At 37.3% G+C, this 17,521-nt stretch overlaps 1 protein-coding gene across 1 annotated transcript in view; it reads left to right on the forward strand.

The window, feature by feature from the left end:
- LOC134670743 (uncharacterized) overlaps nucleotides 1-17,521 on the forward strand; it is a 107,769-nt gene that overhangs the window by 67,433 nt on the left and 22,815 nt on the right. Inside the window, exons 4-5 of the mRNA XM_063528560.1 lie at nucleotides 2,604-2,990; nucleotides 3,360-3,481. Coding sequence (XP_063384630.1) covers nucleotides 2,604-2,990; nucleotides 3,360-3,481 — 509 coding nt within the window. The remainder of the gene's footprint in view (nucleotides 1-2,603; nucleotides 2,991-3,359; nucleotides 3,482-17,521) is intronic.

Below are 17,521 nucleotides of genomic sequence, written 5' to 3' on the forward strand. Positions count from 1 at the left end.
GTGGGCATCATCAGTCTAAACTTTCCTATTTCGTGTAATGTCCAGAGTTTGAGGCACATAAAGATGTAAGAAAATAAGTAACCGTCAAAAATATGTTTTCATACTTACACTATTTTATTGCCGTCTGTACTTTCTCTCCTTTGCTTGCCTATCAAGTACTTCTCGAGACCTTTCAAATGAGCCTAAACTCAGTGTGTTTATGTTTTTCCGTCGAATAGTTCCTTTGGCTACCTTCCAACTGCATCTTCAGATCAGCTCCATGTTAGCATATAATTGCATTGTCATCGGAAATATGTAAGAATGCTAAATTTCAGCTCAATCAGACACCCGGAAGTGGTCCAAATTTAAGTTACAAGATTTGAAGCACCATAGAAAGAGAAGTGAAGCTAAGCTAAAAAATAAAAGTGTGTAGAATACGAGTAATATTAATTCAATCTTCCTCATGTTTGTAAAAACACATGAGCACGAGTTTATTAAATTATATGTTACAAATGTATTGATACTATTGATACGAGTATTTATAGGTTTCTACAGTCCTATTATTTAGACCTCAAAAAAGAAATAGAAAAATGGTTTAGGTTTAGGTATCAAGCTAATACCTATAGTTTTTATTAAGGTTTACTCGGGTAATTCCGAATGTCGAAAACTGTCGGATAATTCCGAAAAGAGACTTTTATAATGATGGAATTAAGGGTGATTTTCATCTGAATTTCGGAATTATCCGACATTCGGTATTACCCGAATACACCTTATGTACTTCAAAACATACTTTTATAATGTAAATTTATATAAGTAAGTACCTATACCCACAGGTAATACCTACAATTTTGAAGGACGATTGCCCGAATTTGCATTCAAATCGGTTTGTGTGAACGGCCGAGTGGATATAAATAAAGCAGAAGGTCATTCCACATTACTCAATTTGGTAGTTTTTTTTACGTACGAGTAAGTTTGTATTTACTGTGAATAATAGTACATTATTGTCGAGGCTCGGAAGTAGCTACTTGCAGGCTGAGGATTCGTTTTAAACGGACGACCTTGGGAGTCCGTTTAATTGAATCCGAAGCCAGCAAGTAGCCTTCCAGCCGAGTCATATATAGTGCTTTTCTCAAAAATGGTGCAAGAAACATAAATATCATAGAAATATTTTACAAAAGCAACGTTCTTACGTATATATTTTCACAGAAAAAAGCCCTTGCCGCCTTTTTATTTTTTTAATAAAAAAATAGAAGTGTATTTTTCTGCCAAAAATACGCCAACCTATTTGAGACAGCTAAATAGTCGCTGTACTTATCATCTGTTTGGCTGTTTAATGGGCCGGTGCCTTTATTTGATATGGCCATTAGAACTTTTAAAAAGTTTGGAACACGACAAATAATGGAATTTGTATGCAACATTGCAGTCCCAAAATCGAGACTGCAATGTTTTTAACTTTTTAAATTTTGACTGACCATAAACTACGCGCTTCGCGACCTATTTTTTAGACGGCAAGGTCGACTTTGCCGTCCATTTTTGAGAAAAAGTTTTTTTTTTTTTATATTCAAGATATAAAATAAAAATGGGCAAACAAAGCCTTGAACCCACGATAGGAACAAACACAACTACCGATTTTAATAGGTACCTATTTATTAGGTAGGTAACTAGGTACGTACCTAGTTTGATTTTATGGCACCTAATGTCCTTGTGGGAGCCAATTAATCTATTCGCACTTAACAGAAGTAACTCTGTTTAGAATAAATACGCAATTAGAACTGCGACTGATGTTTTTATGCTTTGTTTGACATTTTCCATGTTATTGTATCGTAAAATCTTTTGGTAACTAAATTGACGAATATAGTTTTAAAACTAAGATTGGCTGAAATTGTTAATCCAGACAAAATTTCCAAGTTTAGCAGGGTGATTTTATTACATAACTTTCCTGGCGTTTTGAATAAGACATTTTCTGCTCCATGAAATATTACGAGACAAAGTAGGGACCGCCCTTGGGAGTTGACGAAATCAAAGCGGGAACTATTCTGATAAGTGGCTTGTGCGTGGTGAGGGCTAGCGAGGCTTTTGCGCCATTTATTTGTGGAATAACGGGACTTGATCACGAGAAATCTTCTGCGTTTCATTTTGTAACGCCACGCCACCTAGCAAACCCAAAAATAACTTACATTTGTAAGGCCGTAATGAATACAAGTAAATCTTGTCTTATCTGTTGGATTAAATCTGCAAGAAATCAGTCATCTTTAAGATTAACGGCTGGTATTCAATCTCGAGGTTAAAAAGAGTTTTTTTGATATCACAAATAAATATTTTAGGCATCTTGAAGATCACGAAATAAGCCATGAAGACGAAGTAATCAATGAAATCTAGAAGTTAACAAGAACTGAAATAAATATGATAAGATATGATGTGTACCACCACCAGATCACCAATACACTTATGAAATGTGCATTACCTTCAATACCTTTATTCCTTTTTTAAATTTATTGAATAATAAGAAAGTTACAGTAGTTATTATTAATACACGACCCATCGTTGAGGAGGTTAGTGTGCCGATGGGGAATCTATTATGTACATTGTCTTGTCAAACCGCTAACCAACATCATTATTTCCAGATCGTCAAAATCCCAGAAACAAAAGAAGGGTTCATCGACCTGAACAACCTAGAACAGAAGCTTCAAAGATACTCAGGAACAGGCAAGCGCATGATCGGCTTCTTCCCCGCGGCATCCAAGCTCACAGGAGTTTTAGCCGACGACGTGGCTACAACGCTCCTATTACACCAGTACGGCGCTTGGGCCTTCTGGGACTATACTTTAGTAGCTCCAACGTGTGCGGTTGATATGAACCCGACATTCCCCGGGGTCGAAGAGGAGATGGTCAAGAAGGATGCGTTGTTCTTCAACTGTGAGAAGTTTGTGGGAGGAGTGCAAGGGCCGTACGTGGCTGTTGTCAAGAAGGACGTGTTTAGAAATACTCCGATTTATTCTGATGATGTTGAGGTAAGAAATTGATTTTTTGGTAAGTTTGAATGAGAGCAAGATTACTTCATATCTGCCGATATTAGGAAAGAATATTTCTCTTTTGTACAATAGTTAATTTGGTACCATCGAGCTGATGGTCTGTCGATGGAGTCTGAAAATGGATAGTTAAATTAACCGAAAACGATATTAAATTCATTAAACTGTTCTGTTAGCCACAGTAGACTTTTCGAGTTTTGGTGGATCAAATTCTTTGGCAGCACAAATACAGACGAAAATCGCTCAAATACCTAATCATTTTAATAATGACACTTTAAACATTTTTTTTTAGTTTTTCATTAAAACTCGGATTTAGCTAAATCAAAAAGTGAATTAAATGAATATCGACAGGTTCTCTGTGAAAGGATTGAAGAGTGGAGATGCACGGACGCGGTCAGAACAGCCCTCGTTATGCAGCTGCGAGATGCTGTGAGCTTGCAGACGATTGCGGACAGACAGGACAACATTACCAGGTCAGTAACCTAATTTACTTACATTACACACATAGCTATACAGGTTTAAGATTATATTCGGATTGTGACTGCAGGAACGGGGAAAAAGCGATGACACTGTTTTAAACATCAAACTGAGTTGCTGCGCCCCCATTGAAATATTTAACTCCGTCAATGGAGCATTCCACGAAATTGTCTACCGTTGTCCCGTACAAACGCGAGGTTTCTGAAGATTTAAAGGTATAAGAGTTTTCTTTTTTATGACAAATGGTAAAAATATGCACAGAGAAATAATCGCCTGCTTTAAATGCCGAGAAAAAAGTCGCAACACAGGAAATACAATGCGTTTGTACGGGACAGCCCGTGGAATGCTCCCAATGAGATTGACAGCGATATCGCTTGGATATAGCCGGGTCCCATTGCTGTGCTGTTCTAAAGATTCCTCAACCTAAGAGTAACTTTTACCTTGTTCAATGTTAAATTAACATGCTTTGATAACATTTTGATAAGCTTTTGAAATAAAAGCGCTTCCTACGTTTACAAACGCACTTACTGAGACTAAGACATGAATAAAATGATTAAGGTGCCCACTGATTAACAGTCCGCCGGACGGTATCGGCCTGTCAGTTAGAACTAAATTTTGACAGTTTCGAACAACTGACAGGCCGATACCGTCCGGCGGACTGTTAATCAGTGGGCCCCTTTAGTAATGGTGAGAACGATCCGTTATGTCGCACGCTTACAACAATCGCAAGAATAGAAATTGCGATTGTTTGAATAACTTAGCTAAAAGCAAAACCGTGTTAGAGAACTTAGAGATGGCTAACCTATATCTAGGTTTCGGGTTCTAGACAAACTTATTTATTACTTAATATAAAATCTAAAGTATATTTCCAAATCTCTACTACTTTATCATTTATGCTACTTTACTTACCTCAAAGTTCGTTGTATGAATCGATCCCTTAACGCTTTAATCCAATAAATTCCTTCTCACCAAGGGAATTGAGTTAGTTCTGGGAATTTGTATGTTGAATTACTTATGTTGTAACTTCTGAACCACAATCGTTATACCGAAAACTTCCAAGGCTTTCAGCAGTCACTGAATAAGTTATCATTTTAACAACTTAATTCAATGAACCTCATAACTATGTACGAGTAAACAAGATAGAATCAAGACATATCAACCACGTGACGTGCCAGCAGTCACTGATGAGTGTCGCAGACTTTACAAAATTTATGAGAATCGTTTGAAATTATCTTTCATCGATTACACTCATAATGTACGGATACGATAGTCGTATTTCGTGAATACTTTGAAAAATAAAAAACTCGTGTTTTTTTCTGTCAATCAATAGAAAAATGTGGTGACTATGTACGGGATGCATACCTACAGAGTTGCTGCGTTTTAATTTTGAGTAGCAGTGCGAGATACGAGATTTTTTCAAATTAGTGACGATTTGTCTATGTGACAGCGTCCATCTTTTTCAATCGCGTGATGTTAAAAAGTGACATTTAGGTATTTTATCACGTGGATATAGCCATCCATAATTCACGTGTCGGTCTGTGCTTCTACTTACCTATAATTCACTCATTTCTGTAAACATAGGTAACCGGAATATTCGTAGTTGTTATACGTTGGTATGTCTCTTGTTTGACAACAATAGGGGATCCTATTTCATAGCCGTCTTTATGGCGTCGCTTTATGTTATCTATCTATCACAATACTACCGATATAATAGGTATGTATCATGGCTATATAATCGAAAAATCGTCTTCATTATCATCTCCGATATATATTGTGAGTTCTCCGTTGCGTTATCTATTTTGTTATAACCTGCCTTATTTTGACCCTTTGAAAAAATCCTGGATAAGGTACCGAAGTTTTTAATACACCAGCTAGACCAAGCGATAGTTACAAAAACCTTTTTAGGGTTCCGTACCCAAAGGGTAAAACGGGACCCTATTACTAAGACTTCGCTGTCCGTCCGTCCGTCCGTCCTTCTGTCACCAGGCTGTATCTCACGAACCGTGATAGCTAGACAGTTGAAATTTTCACAGATGATGTATTTCTGTTGCCGCTATAACGATAAATACTAAAAACAGAATAAAATAAAGATTTAAATGGGGCTCCCATACAACAAACGTGATTTTTGACCAAAGTTAAGCAACGTCGGGAGTGGTCAGTACTTGGATGGGTGACCGTTTTCTTTTTTTGCTTTTTTTTTGTTTTTTTTTTGGATTATGGTACGGAACCCTTCGTGCGCGAGTCCGACTCGCGCTTGTTTATTGTTATAAGATCATTGTAGGTATATAGTCTACTTTTACTGCACGAAACACATGCCCTTTGTTGTGGTTTCTGTGTATAAAAATACGACATTACACATGTTTTAGTCATTGTTATAACATAAACAAAGGTGATACCTATGTTCCGTTGACACAGTATTATTGATAGCTAAAGTAGGATACCTACCACTACCAGCCTATGATACCAGTACAATAGGTGGAACAAAGATAATGTTAAGACTTCAAAGACGGTTACTACTTATGCTACAAGTAGCTAGGTATCTATGTGACATGTTTTACTTTTTAAATATCGCATGTACGGACATACCGTGTCGCGTATTGTTTTTAAATGAGCCCGTAATATACCTAGTTTATGTAATACATTTACTTATGTTATGTATGTATATTAGTAACAGTTTTTAAATAATTCAGTTTGAAAATGGACCATGTTTTGATGTAATTTAATATCTATTGAGCGAGTTAACTGATTTAAGAGATTTTAATTCAATTTACTGCTAAATTTTTACAAGTATGCTACCTCTAAATAGGTACGGTCAGCAATAAATAAGCGTTTGTTACCTAGGAATATATCTAGTGCCTACTCGTGTAATCTCGTAAAAGTCGTAACTTCTCGATTTAATATACGGATAAAAGTTACTGATAGCTTGGATTTTAATTGAATATCCTTTAAAATAAAAATTCTCTTAACCCATGCAAATACGTAATAGATAATAATAAAAAAGTTAGAAAACGGCTGGAAATTTCCTCCAGATTATAATATAAATGGCATATTATTGAAACTTGTATTCGTTATCTACTATCTATTCATCTGTTATCACCGTCTAGGCGACAATTTGCATCGACATTCGCATGGAAAATCACAGCTTCTATTGGGTCGTGTCAACTGTGACGTTATTACTAATCGCTTACAAAGCACAGGCGAACCGTATTGTTAGGCGAACTAGTATAAGGGCAGCCGGCGTATTATGGATGGTTTTATCCACGAGACAAAATAACTGGCGCTTTTTAACACCGCGGGATTGAAAGTGACGGACACTGTTTTATCACGCTGTCACGTAGACAAGAACGACCATCATATTCGTACAGGCTGTAGCACACCCGACTCAATCGACAAATTAACGTATTGTGCAGCTGTGAATAGGTCGTTTAGGAATAGTTCTTGATGCGAGTTCGGTTCGACTGTCGTTGCCTACTTCATTGCCTAAATTTTGAATTTGAACAGTCAAACGGACGTGTTCAACTGCTGGTGCATTTACTGCCATGAGTTGGTGGCAGACCCGCCCCAGCCCGATTGATTTCTAATTAGGGTTCCGTACCCAAAGGGTAAAACGGGACCCTATTACTAAGACTTCGCTGTCCGTCCGTCCGTCCGTCCGTCTGTCACCAGGCTGTATCTCACGAACCGTGATAGCTAGACAGTTGAAATTTTCACAGATGATATATTTCTGTTGCCGCTATAACAACAAATACTAAAAACAGAATAAAATAAAGATTTAAATGGGGCTCCCATACAACAAACGTGATTTTTGACCAAAGTTAAGCAACGTCGGGAGGGGTCAGTACTTGGATGGGTGACCGTTTTCTTTTTGCTTTTTTTTTTTTTTTTGCATTATGGTACGGAACCCTTCGTGCGCGAGTCCGACTCGCACTTGCCCGGTTTTTTTGTATCGTCGTATAGGTATTAAGATTACAGACGGCTTGGTACAACGCGCGCAACGTTAGCTCTTAGTGCGCTTTTTGATTACGGTTAAAAAGCTCGAACGTTTGACTTTCCAAGCTAGCAATAGGAATACATGTCCTATCCTATGTTACTCATGACGCTAACCTCGTTGCCACCAAGAAAACCAGTATAAGTGACCTTAGATATCTACGCGCTTTTACGAGCTTAGAGGTCAAATCAGACTAGAAATGGCTTATAGATCAGACGGACACGTGGATAGATGTCTGTTAGTTTAAGTTTGTTTGCGCGGCTTCGCCAAACAAGCGGGGCTGTTGACTTTGGCCCGGATCTAGTTCGATTCTATGCATGACGTTGAATTAACTTTTGGTACAATGTAGCCTTTTATTTAAAGTAAATATAAAATGAAGTATAGAAATTGTAAAAGCGCATTCACATTGTCCGATCTGGTACCGGTCCGAAAACGCTCTCAGATTGGGTAACCAGTTAAAAAAGGGAAGAAGAATAATATATTATTTTATTTACAAACACACATAAGCAGAAACAAACAATAAGGTACAAACAATATCTAGAGAAGATTTAGAGATCAACTAGATCTACATTAGATATCGACTAGATGTGACTTGGATATTTAAGTCATAACTTGTCAAAATCGTTCAAAAGGACCTCCAGAATCGCGGAAACGTCAAATTTGACATATCTATCTTACAAATATCTTTAAATTATATCGTAACTTGTTGAAGTCTAGTAGAAATCTAATTCATTTTCCGAATCGAGCCGTAAGTGTGTCAGCAAAAGGGCTCAAGCACAGACTTGTAGTAGCAGCAACAACAACAACAATAATATAATCATGTATATCTACTTACTTTACTTACAAAGAAATTACTGAAGAAAACGTTATATAAAACTCTTCCTTTGTATGGACAGTGTAAATATGTGACGGGTTTTCCTGCAAAATATCTTCATCTATTTGTATAGCTTAAGAACTTGCAAATTTCTTAATTTATTAAACAAACTACATATCTTCAAACGCTGAGAAGCGTGTTCACTGTCATTGTTAATTAGTAATTACCCATGCTTGTCCTTGGACTGAAGGAAACGCGAGCAGACCACCACCGGCGTTTATTTTCAATGCGTTGGTTACTAATTTAGTTGTGAAAATAAACTAACATTCCCACGCATAACCGTACTCGAATACTATTATTCGTCACATAATGCGAACAAGATTGTGGCGTTAGTGAATTTATTGACATGGCTCCGACGAAGCTAAGTCAATTTATTGTCATTTTGCATTGAAGATGTCTCAATGACATGTCGATACCGACGATACACTCAAACGGCGCGTGATGGCGCCTTCCGCCCGTACAAACAAACATACTGATTGTAGGCAAACTGTCAAAGCAAACGATACTTAGCAAATACCTGTGTCTAACAATGTATACTTTGTCGCACTGGCTGCGATAACGCCGAGGCACTGTATGCGGAAATCAACCCATTTTAATACGTAAACTTTGATTCTGTATTGAATTTACATATTAAAGGGGACATTTTATTGTATAGAGTTATCGTTCTTTTCCTATGTCAGTATTAATATAAATTTAAATTACTAAAAGCCATAAACAGAAATATAAAACTAAAACTAACTACAATTAAAATAACTAAAACTAAAAATTAAAAATACCTATCAAAATTTGGTGCCTTCGGGAGGGTGCCCAACACGCAGGCAGCGTTCCCGCGTTGGATTGCGATGGCAATTCTCTGCGCGAGAAAGCTGCCCGCGCGGGGGTCGCCCGTTACCTCCCTTAGCCTTTTCCCGAGCGCCTTGCCCCACGAACCAAGCGTCTCGACGCCAAATGCGACGAATTCGTATTGGGCGCCGAGACAGCTGTATTTGGCTACCTTTTGACCTGTATTGAATTGTTTAAAAATTGAACTTTTCTGAATATCTTTTCTTTTGTATGTAAAGAATAGGATAAAGTGGGTATATCCTGGATTGGATTCTTCATCCTTTTTTATAAGACGTACTATTCCATTCTGTAGGAATCCACATTTGCTTCAAAAATTTCGTATGAAACTAGGTATAGTTTTTTTATCTACATTGTGGTCTTATGCATAATAAAGTAGTTAGTATGTGTTATGTGTTATATTAGGTAACCTGTACCTAACAATGTTTTTTTGTGGCGAATGTGTTTTGTGATCACTTTGTATAGAAGAGTGATACGACTTACGTCAGTAGTCACACGTAGAGTGTGATAGTCGCGTATTTGTCATTTATCGTCGACGTTTGCCACGTTCCAACAATTGCATACTATTATAGCTAAGTGTAAAAGCGACTCATCTCTTTATTTATATTTATTTTATTTGATTTGTTAGGAAAACTTACAGCTAGAGCAGGCGTGTCTCACTCCGCGATTTCGTCGCTTTGCTACAGGCAGCTAAAAGTACATCGTTCGGCCCCAATTTTGGGGAAACCCATAAGCCGCGCGTGGCGCTGTCGCCACCTAGCGGCCATATCTGTGCTGATCCTAACAGACGCGTTTTTTTAGAGAGTGAGTCTTCTGTACTTAGTACTATTATTTATTCTGTGGCTAGAGTAACAAGTTAGGTAATGAGTAATGACATAGAAACAGTGAGCCAATTCAGGTGAGACAAGATTCCACGGGTAGAAAAACGTAGTAGTTTCCATAACTATTACTTGTTATGTAAGTAAAATTAACGCGGTTTTCAAAGATAGCACTTATTGTCATATCACACAGCGGGTAAAACACGGGGTAAAGTAAAAAGCTGGCTTAGTGAAATAAAAGACCGACTTTTCCTTTTGTCAGATTACTCGGACAAATATTACCGTATAGTAACAAGTACAAGGTAAGAAAAGCAAAAAAATTAACTGCCATAAAACAGTTCACCTGACTCGTCTTTCTGTCTGATCGTGCGAGGATTCACAAAAGCTGACGGGTATTTTATTCGAGTACGATAATTTCTACAGTCCAGTGCAAATCTTGCGACTAAATCATATTTTAAATACCGTAGACTTTATAACCGTAGACCGTCTAATCTAGCGTATGAAATTTTAACTAAAAGGCAGTAAATTTCTGCAAACTACTGTAGATTGAAGGAAGGGCGTTATTGGTGGCGGATGGGTGAATTTCCCGCTTCCCCAGAACCGTTTCCCACCAATTGGAAGCTCAGGCGCCATTTCATTGCATTTGCCTCGTTTCCTTCAGGAAATTTCAGGAAAATGGTCGGAAAAAACAATTTTCTTTCTTTATTAGATAGGTACCTACTTGTTCTTTCAGTAATATCATGTAATATAGAATGTACATGTACCTATATAAATATTAGTTGGAATATTGGTTCAAGTTAAAAATAATGTTTACAGTCGAGAAAATCAAACAGGTAGTGTTCACACGTATGTTTTTCAAGTAATTATACCTAAATAAAAATATTGACTAACCGGACCGAACGTATTTTTTTTGGCATTTTCTTTCTTTGTACGACTTTCGCTGTGCTTTTAATAACAGAAAAATACTAATTCAATTAAAATATAATACGTTAAGCTTTATACCTCACGGTTTTAATCGGTGCGTCTTATAAGCTTAGAGCATTTAGTAACTCGAGACGCCTTGGCTGTCATATTTTTGCGTCAATTGTAAATATGGCTATTTCTACATGATTTGTATGTAACGTACAAATAGCCATGTCAGATAAATGTCAGTCCATACAAAAGTTTGCACAATTGTGCAAGGTTTTCGGCAGAGGGATAAGCTCTTAAAAGCAACTCCGCTCCGGTTATTAAATGCTCTATGCTTATAAGCAGATATCGTAAATTTTATAGCATTTTCGGTGCAGCGGAGTGGTGTTAACGGAATTGGTATAAACAATTTCAACCCTAATGATTAATTAGCGTTAATTACTTTAATATTAATCTTAATTTACCATTTTAGTTGGAATCGTCTATACCAATTTCGTTAACACGAGTGGTGTTAACGCTGCACCAAAAATGTTATAAAATTTACGATGTCTGCTTATAAGAGTCTACTGCAATGTTACCCTTCAAACCCAAGGTAAAATACCTCTTGCTAGAGTTATTAACAGTTATTTAATGACTGATGTAATAAACCTGGTCACTAAAGAATGTCATACTATGTACCACTGTCCTTCGGTCATTGTCGCCACTGCATAGCAACGGACTATTTCCAGTGACCCATTTAGCCAGTTAGAGGGCGCGTGTCGAGATGACCTGAATTCGATTCCGGACTAGGGCTGTCTTACAAATAGCAAGTGCTGATAAAAACAAGAGATTCTTGTACCCGTGGCCATGAGTGACTAATGATACTCGGAAGTTTGTTGTCTCCTCGCAGCTTTAAATTCAAGATGTTCATTAATACAACAAAAAAGTCATTTATTGTCGAAAATGTTTTGAAAATACAGCAATGGACAAAGAAAAATAACGCACGATTAGGTTTACGTACAATAAATAACGTTGTTCACTGTACCTAACCTATTGTATTTGTATTGTATTGCATTGTATTGTATTGTAGTACGGGCACTTTTCCGCAACTCGACGTCCTGCGCCTATTTTGCGTGACACTGAACCTATTTAACTAAATAAAAAATATTTTACATCGAACAATAAAATGTATCGAGGAATAACAAATGTAAACTGTAGGTAAGCGTACGTAGTTATTTTTGGCAAAAGGTTATCAACGGTTTATATTTTTAAATGGTAAGGCAATGCCTGCATTTGGCGATCAATAAAATACAAAAAAAGACATTTTATCCTTGAAAAACGCATAAAAAGACCAAGCAAGGTGCATTAGAGTAAATAGCTAAACAGTGAAATTTGGCAATGATTATTCCTAAAGAGTGTTGAGGAGTAATCATTGCCAAATGTAATTGTCAAATTACTGAAATTACAGTGTTTAGAACGAAATGAAAAATGGATAAATCTAATTACAAAGCTTTATTAGTGTTCCAATCTTATCTGTCTTCGAACCTACCTAAATTTGCGTAAAAATATTTTAGTTATAAAAATAATTTTAAAAATGACCGAGTAATCGCATAACACACAGTAAGACAGTCTTAACTTGCAGCGTTTTTGTTTTACCGAAGTACCGTTTTCTTTTTCTTTTATATTAACAAAATTGGAGGTTGATTCTAATTCAACAATTTGTCATGAGTTTGAACTGGTTTTGATACGATCTTCAAAGTCGTATCATAATAAGATCAACACCGTAACGAATTGTTAAATCAGGATCGTACTCTGTTTAAACCGTCAATAAATAAACATTAACCAATAGACGGGCTCGTAAAACAGTCCTTTTATTTCGTAATTTATATTCATGATACGGGGCTGTCCATAAATTACGTCATCGATTTTTGTCGATTTTTGACCCCTCTACCCCCCCCTAAAATCATCCAAAAATCATGCTTCGAATGATCCCGTTTTCTCCTACGTCATGCTACCATTATCCGATGTTCAGCCCCCCCCCCCCCCCCCCTAATTTGAAATGACGTGAATACCCCTACTCAATGAGATGGCCCATATATGGTTTCTCAATGAGCAATTTCACCCTACAGAGCAAAAATGGATGACTTCACGCTAAATTGAAAAATACATATGTATTTAATATGACCCGATAACACAATACACATCCCTACAAGTTAACACGTGGTTGCCCCAGTCTAGCTGACTGCATGCGAGATGCATCGATATAAGACGTCTTGCAAAGAAAATTTAATTTTTATCGACCTTCTTTATAGCTGAAGGCGGTACCAATGTACTGGAGAAGAAACATAAAAATAATAGCTAGGTGCAGACCTATAGCTACTGAGGTACTTTATATAAATATTTATTAGTAGAATAATAGTTATTTGTTTTACAAGGGGGCAAAGTTGTTTAATTACTCGTGCTAATACTGCTAATATTGATATAAGAGCAAGCGAAAGATTCCAAAATTGAACCACGTGCGAACGAAGGTTTCAAGGCAGGAGGGTTAAACAAATTTTACTCCTGAGTGAAGTCATTGCGCGCATTTTTAGCAAAGTATATAAGTATTAATTCTCGATTTTTGGTCAAGGTCGACAAAAGCGTGCAATTAAATACATACAATAGTACAGTACAATAGGTACAATAGGTACCCATAGTTTGTAGTCGGATTAACTGGAATCACGAATGAATTTCGGTTTGCTTTACTTTTAAATTGCATAATTACAACGGTGTCAACAAAATAATTAATGTATCACACCTCAGTGACACCAAGACGTGTTAACATTTAGAAGAAGTTTTCGGATGATATATTATGCTTTTACATCTAACACTGCACGCTTGTGTTACACAGACAAATACATTAACTCCGCGAAAGTGACATATAACTTGGAAACTAGATCAAAAGATTTTCCTGCCACGTGACATATAAAACTGGGCTCCATGTAGGTCAGACATGTAGGTTATTCTTTTACATAATGATTACATTGGATTGTTTTTGGTGAGTGTAACTATTTGTAGACGAAGTCCGCTGTAGGTTTGATTACGTAAGTAACTGTGGTGTTTGTAGACGAGTGGGCGCCAAAGGGCATTGAATACTCAGTGCGTCTTTTTAGATACATTGAAGTACTGACTTACGAAAATAAACCAAATGTATACATTATTCTATTTTCGCTTTAGGCAGGCGTGGCTCACTTCGCGATTTCGTCGCTTTGTTACAGGTAGCTAAAAGTACATCCGTTCGTATCGCCACCTAGCGGCCATATCTGTGCTGATCGTAACAGACGCGTTTTGTTAGGGAGTGAGTCTTCTGTACTTAGTACTATTATTTATTCTGTACTTTAGGACCTTTAGACCCGCACGGCCCAATTAAGTTTAATCCTGTTTTAAATCATGTTATTGTTAAGTATTAGCATATCCAAAGTGATCCGAAATGTAAAGATAACTCAGGGGCTAGATTTAGTAGGATTTTAAACTTCTACCGTTTTGTTTTTGGTGTAAACAATATTCAAATAAAATAAACATGAAAAACTTCTAATTTAAAAGATTTATTTTGTTCTCATAATCCTTACCATTGGATCGGTTAATGACCTTCTGTTTTGAATGCTGAGGACATATTCAGTTGTCGCAGACAGAACACTATTAATAATTTTATGAGATAGGTACCAATCGTATTCGTATCGTGTCATGTCTTATGAGTCTGGCATTGGCAGTCACTGCATATTTCCTCGATGAATTACGTTTTTGGCAAATGTGGTTTGTATTGTTTGTCAAGTGCTATTATGCAGATAAATATACTTTTCAAACTCAAATTGATTTCTTCGTGTTCATACTGTAATAGGCATAATGTAAGCAAATGGACGGACGACCTTGTTAAGGCCGCCGGAAGACGCTGGATGCGGGTCGCTTCCAACCGGTACGAATGGAGGTCCAAGGGGGAGGCCTATGTTCAGCAGTGGACGTCTTATGGCTGAGATGATGATGATGAAGCAAATTAAGGTGAAATATTGAAAGGATTCATACCTACTTATCATAATCGGTTGTGGTTTTGAAGTTGTTTGGGACATTATGAAGGTATCGTCCTGGGTCGTCCCATTCGTTTTTCGTCAAGCTCTTAAATTAGTCCTATTCTGCTTTCGTCACCCATTCTACATTCGTCACAATCGTCGGTGGCTTTCAATGTAGGATGCGTGACGAAAGCAGAATAGGACTAATTTAAGAACTTGACGAAAAACGAATGGGACGACCCAAGTCGATACCATTATGAACACCATGAAGGATGACTCACGTTAGACCAGGCCGTGTCCGGGCCGGAGCTTCCGGCCCATCGTTTTGTATGGAAACCGTCACGTGATCGACTGTCATGTCATAAAAAAGTCACCGGAAGCTCCGGCCCGGACACGGCCCGGTCTAACGTGAGTCATCCCTAAATCGGCCTGGGCCAACCTCAACCTCACCTTAAACTTGACTAACTATATGTTGTTACCTGTATAATGTATGTGACATGTAGGTAGTTATGTACAAATCTTAGATGAATATTAGGCAGTCTAAAGTGTAAAGAATTGTTTAAAGTGCGGAAAAACTAGAGGTTCAGCCGCTACTCGAGACGAGACCCCTCTGATTCGTTACCTTTCTTTCATGAGATATTTTTAATGAATGTTGAACGCACATGTAGGTACCTACATATATTGTATAACGAAGCTCATTTGCGTGTAAATCCTACGTGCATATATCTACTGGAAACATTGGCAATTGTAGCAGTTTTATAACCGTGGCATCATAAATCGCGCAATATAGGAAACTGGACTGGACGCGGCTATCCAACAAAGACCCGTGAATTCATACTAGTTTTATGTAATCAGGGTTCAGATGAAGTTGGTCCGAACTGGCGCCTGGACCTATGGAAATAGAACGCAGTGACGTAAACATGAGATGAAACAGTTCGGGTGTTACATACAATAGTGTGGTGGGGTTCCCTAGACATTGTGAATATAATAAAATATTTTGATAGTACATGCAATCACGTCATTGTCCCGTTAAATAAATGAAAAAAACCGGCCAAGTGCGAGTCGGACTCGCGCACGAAGGGTTCCGTACCATTATCAGAAAATCACCTTTGTTGTAACATGGGAGCCCTACTTAAATATTTATTTTATTATGTTTTTAGTACTATAACAATAGCGGCAACAGAATCACGGTTCATGATAGGATCCCGTTTGCCACTAGTTTGCCAGAGTTCTTTCCCTCCGCTAGTTTTAGCATAAAATCAGTCCGTTGAATCTAGTTTCTGCAACTGGGCACTCTGCTATTTAAATACTTAATTTAATGGGTATGTAAAGTTAACGTTTATTCATGCAAATGCACTCCCACACAGCTAGAAGTGCGTCATAGATTATCCATCCTACTTTTCCACTCCACTATCGAAGCAATGATATTTTTTTTTTATGGATGGGCTTACTCATGGCCACAGACTAGCCGAGGCGTAGACGTGGCCTACGATGGATATTGATGATGATGATGATGATGGATATTGTTGATATAAGTTTTTGGCAAAAAAAAAATTGTAACAAGATTTTAAATATCGCTGACTGTACTTTTCTTTCAACGGGCAACTATACTCATCGAGACAATTCTAACAACCACAAACACTAAATTTGCGTTGTTTTATCACAAGAGTTCCCATGTCCCTGTGAGTCCTCTCCATCACCAGATCAGCTCCATTTCATCATAATAAGTATTGCATTGTCATCCGATTCAAAATAAGGACGAGTATATGCAAAAAAATTCAGTTCAATCGGAAATCGGGAAATGTGTCAAATTTTGCATCCAAGATTTGACCCACGCTTTTTAACAAACTAACGTATGTACGATAGGGACTAGCTTTTTGTCAAAATTTTCCTTTTTACGAGTGCTATGTTCTCTCAAGCTTGTTAAAAGTCCGTGACTATTATACTTTTCGATACATTCTAAGCCACGGGAAAATAACGACGATCGCTCTATGAAATGGTGTTCAATTGAAGACTTGCAATCCACGCACGCATGTGTTCAGATTCAAAGCCATTAGGGTTGTAATTAAGTGAAACCTTTCGATACATTGGAACATCTATCAATGCTACAATTTTCTCGGAGTCACTGAACCGGATCAAGTTCTTCGTTGATTAATAAATAAGTTGCTGTCTCACAATCGTATTTTTTGTATCTACAATACATACGTTACCTGCTAAACCTAAATGTTTAACCTAAACCTAAATTTATTAGTTACAATAAGTATACATACAAATAAATAGGTACATCTAAAATAGTTATTAATCAGACGTCTCAAACGTTATTAATTATTATCATTGCGATTACAATATTTACAATCAATTTGTTTCGCCCACTGACCTTGCTCACGCAAGTTTCACGTTCGAACTAATAGTTTGAACTAGACCCGATCTCGATTTGCTAAGGTAGTAGTAGTAGGGTTATAAATGTAGTTACATTAAATGTAACAGTAGTTTTAAATGTGTTGGAGCCAAGGCCACTGATGTAGGAAGAATAATCAATGAGAATGTTAATAGTTCACTGAGCGATTCTTATAATGCTGGGTTCA

Source organism: Cydia fagiglandana, chromosome 14 (assembly GCF_963556715.1).
Source record: "Cydia fagiglandana chromosome 14, ilCydFagi1.1, whole genome shotgun sequence".
In the NCBI taxonomy this organism is placed as follows: Eukaryota; Metazoa; Arthropoda; class Insecta; order Lepidoptera; family Tortricidae; genus Cydia; species Cydia fagiglandana.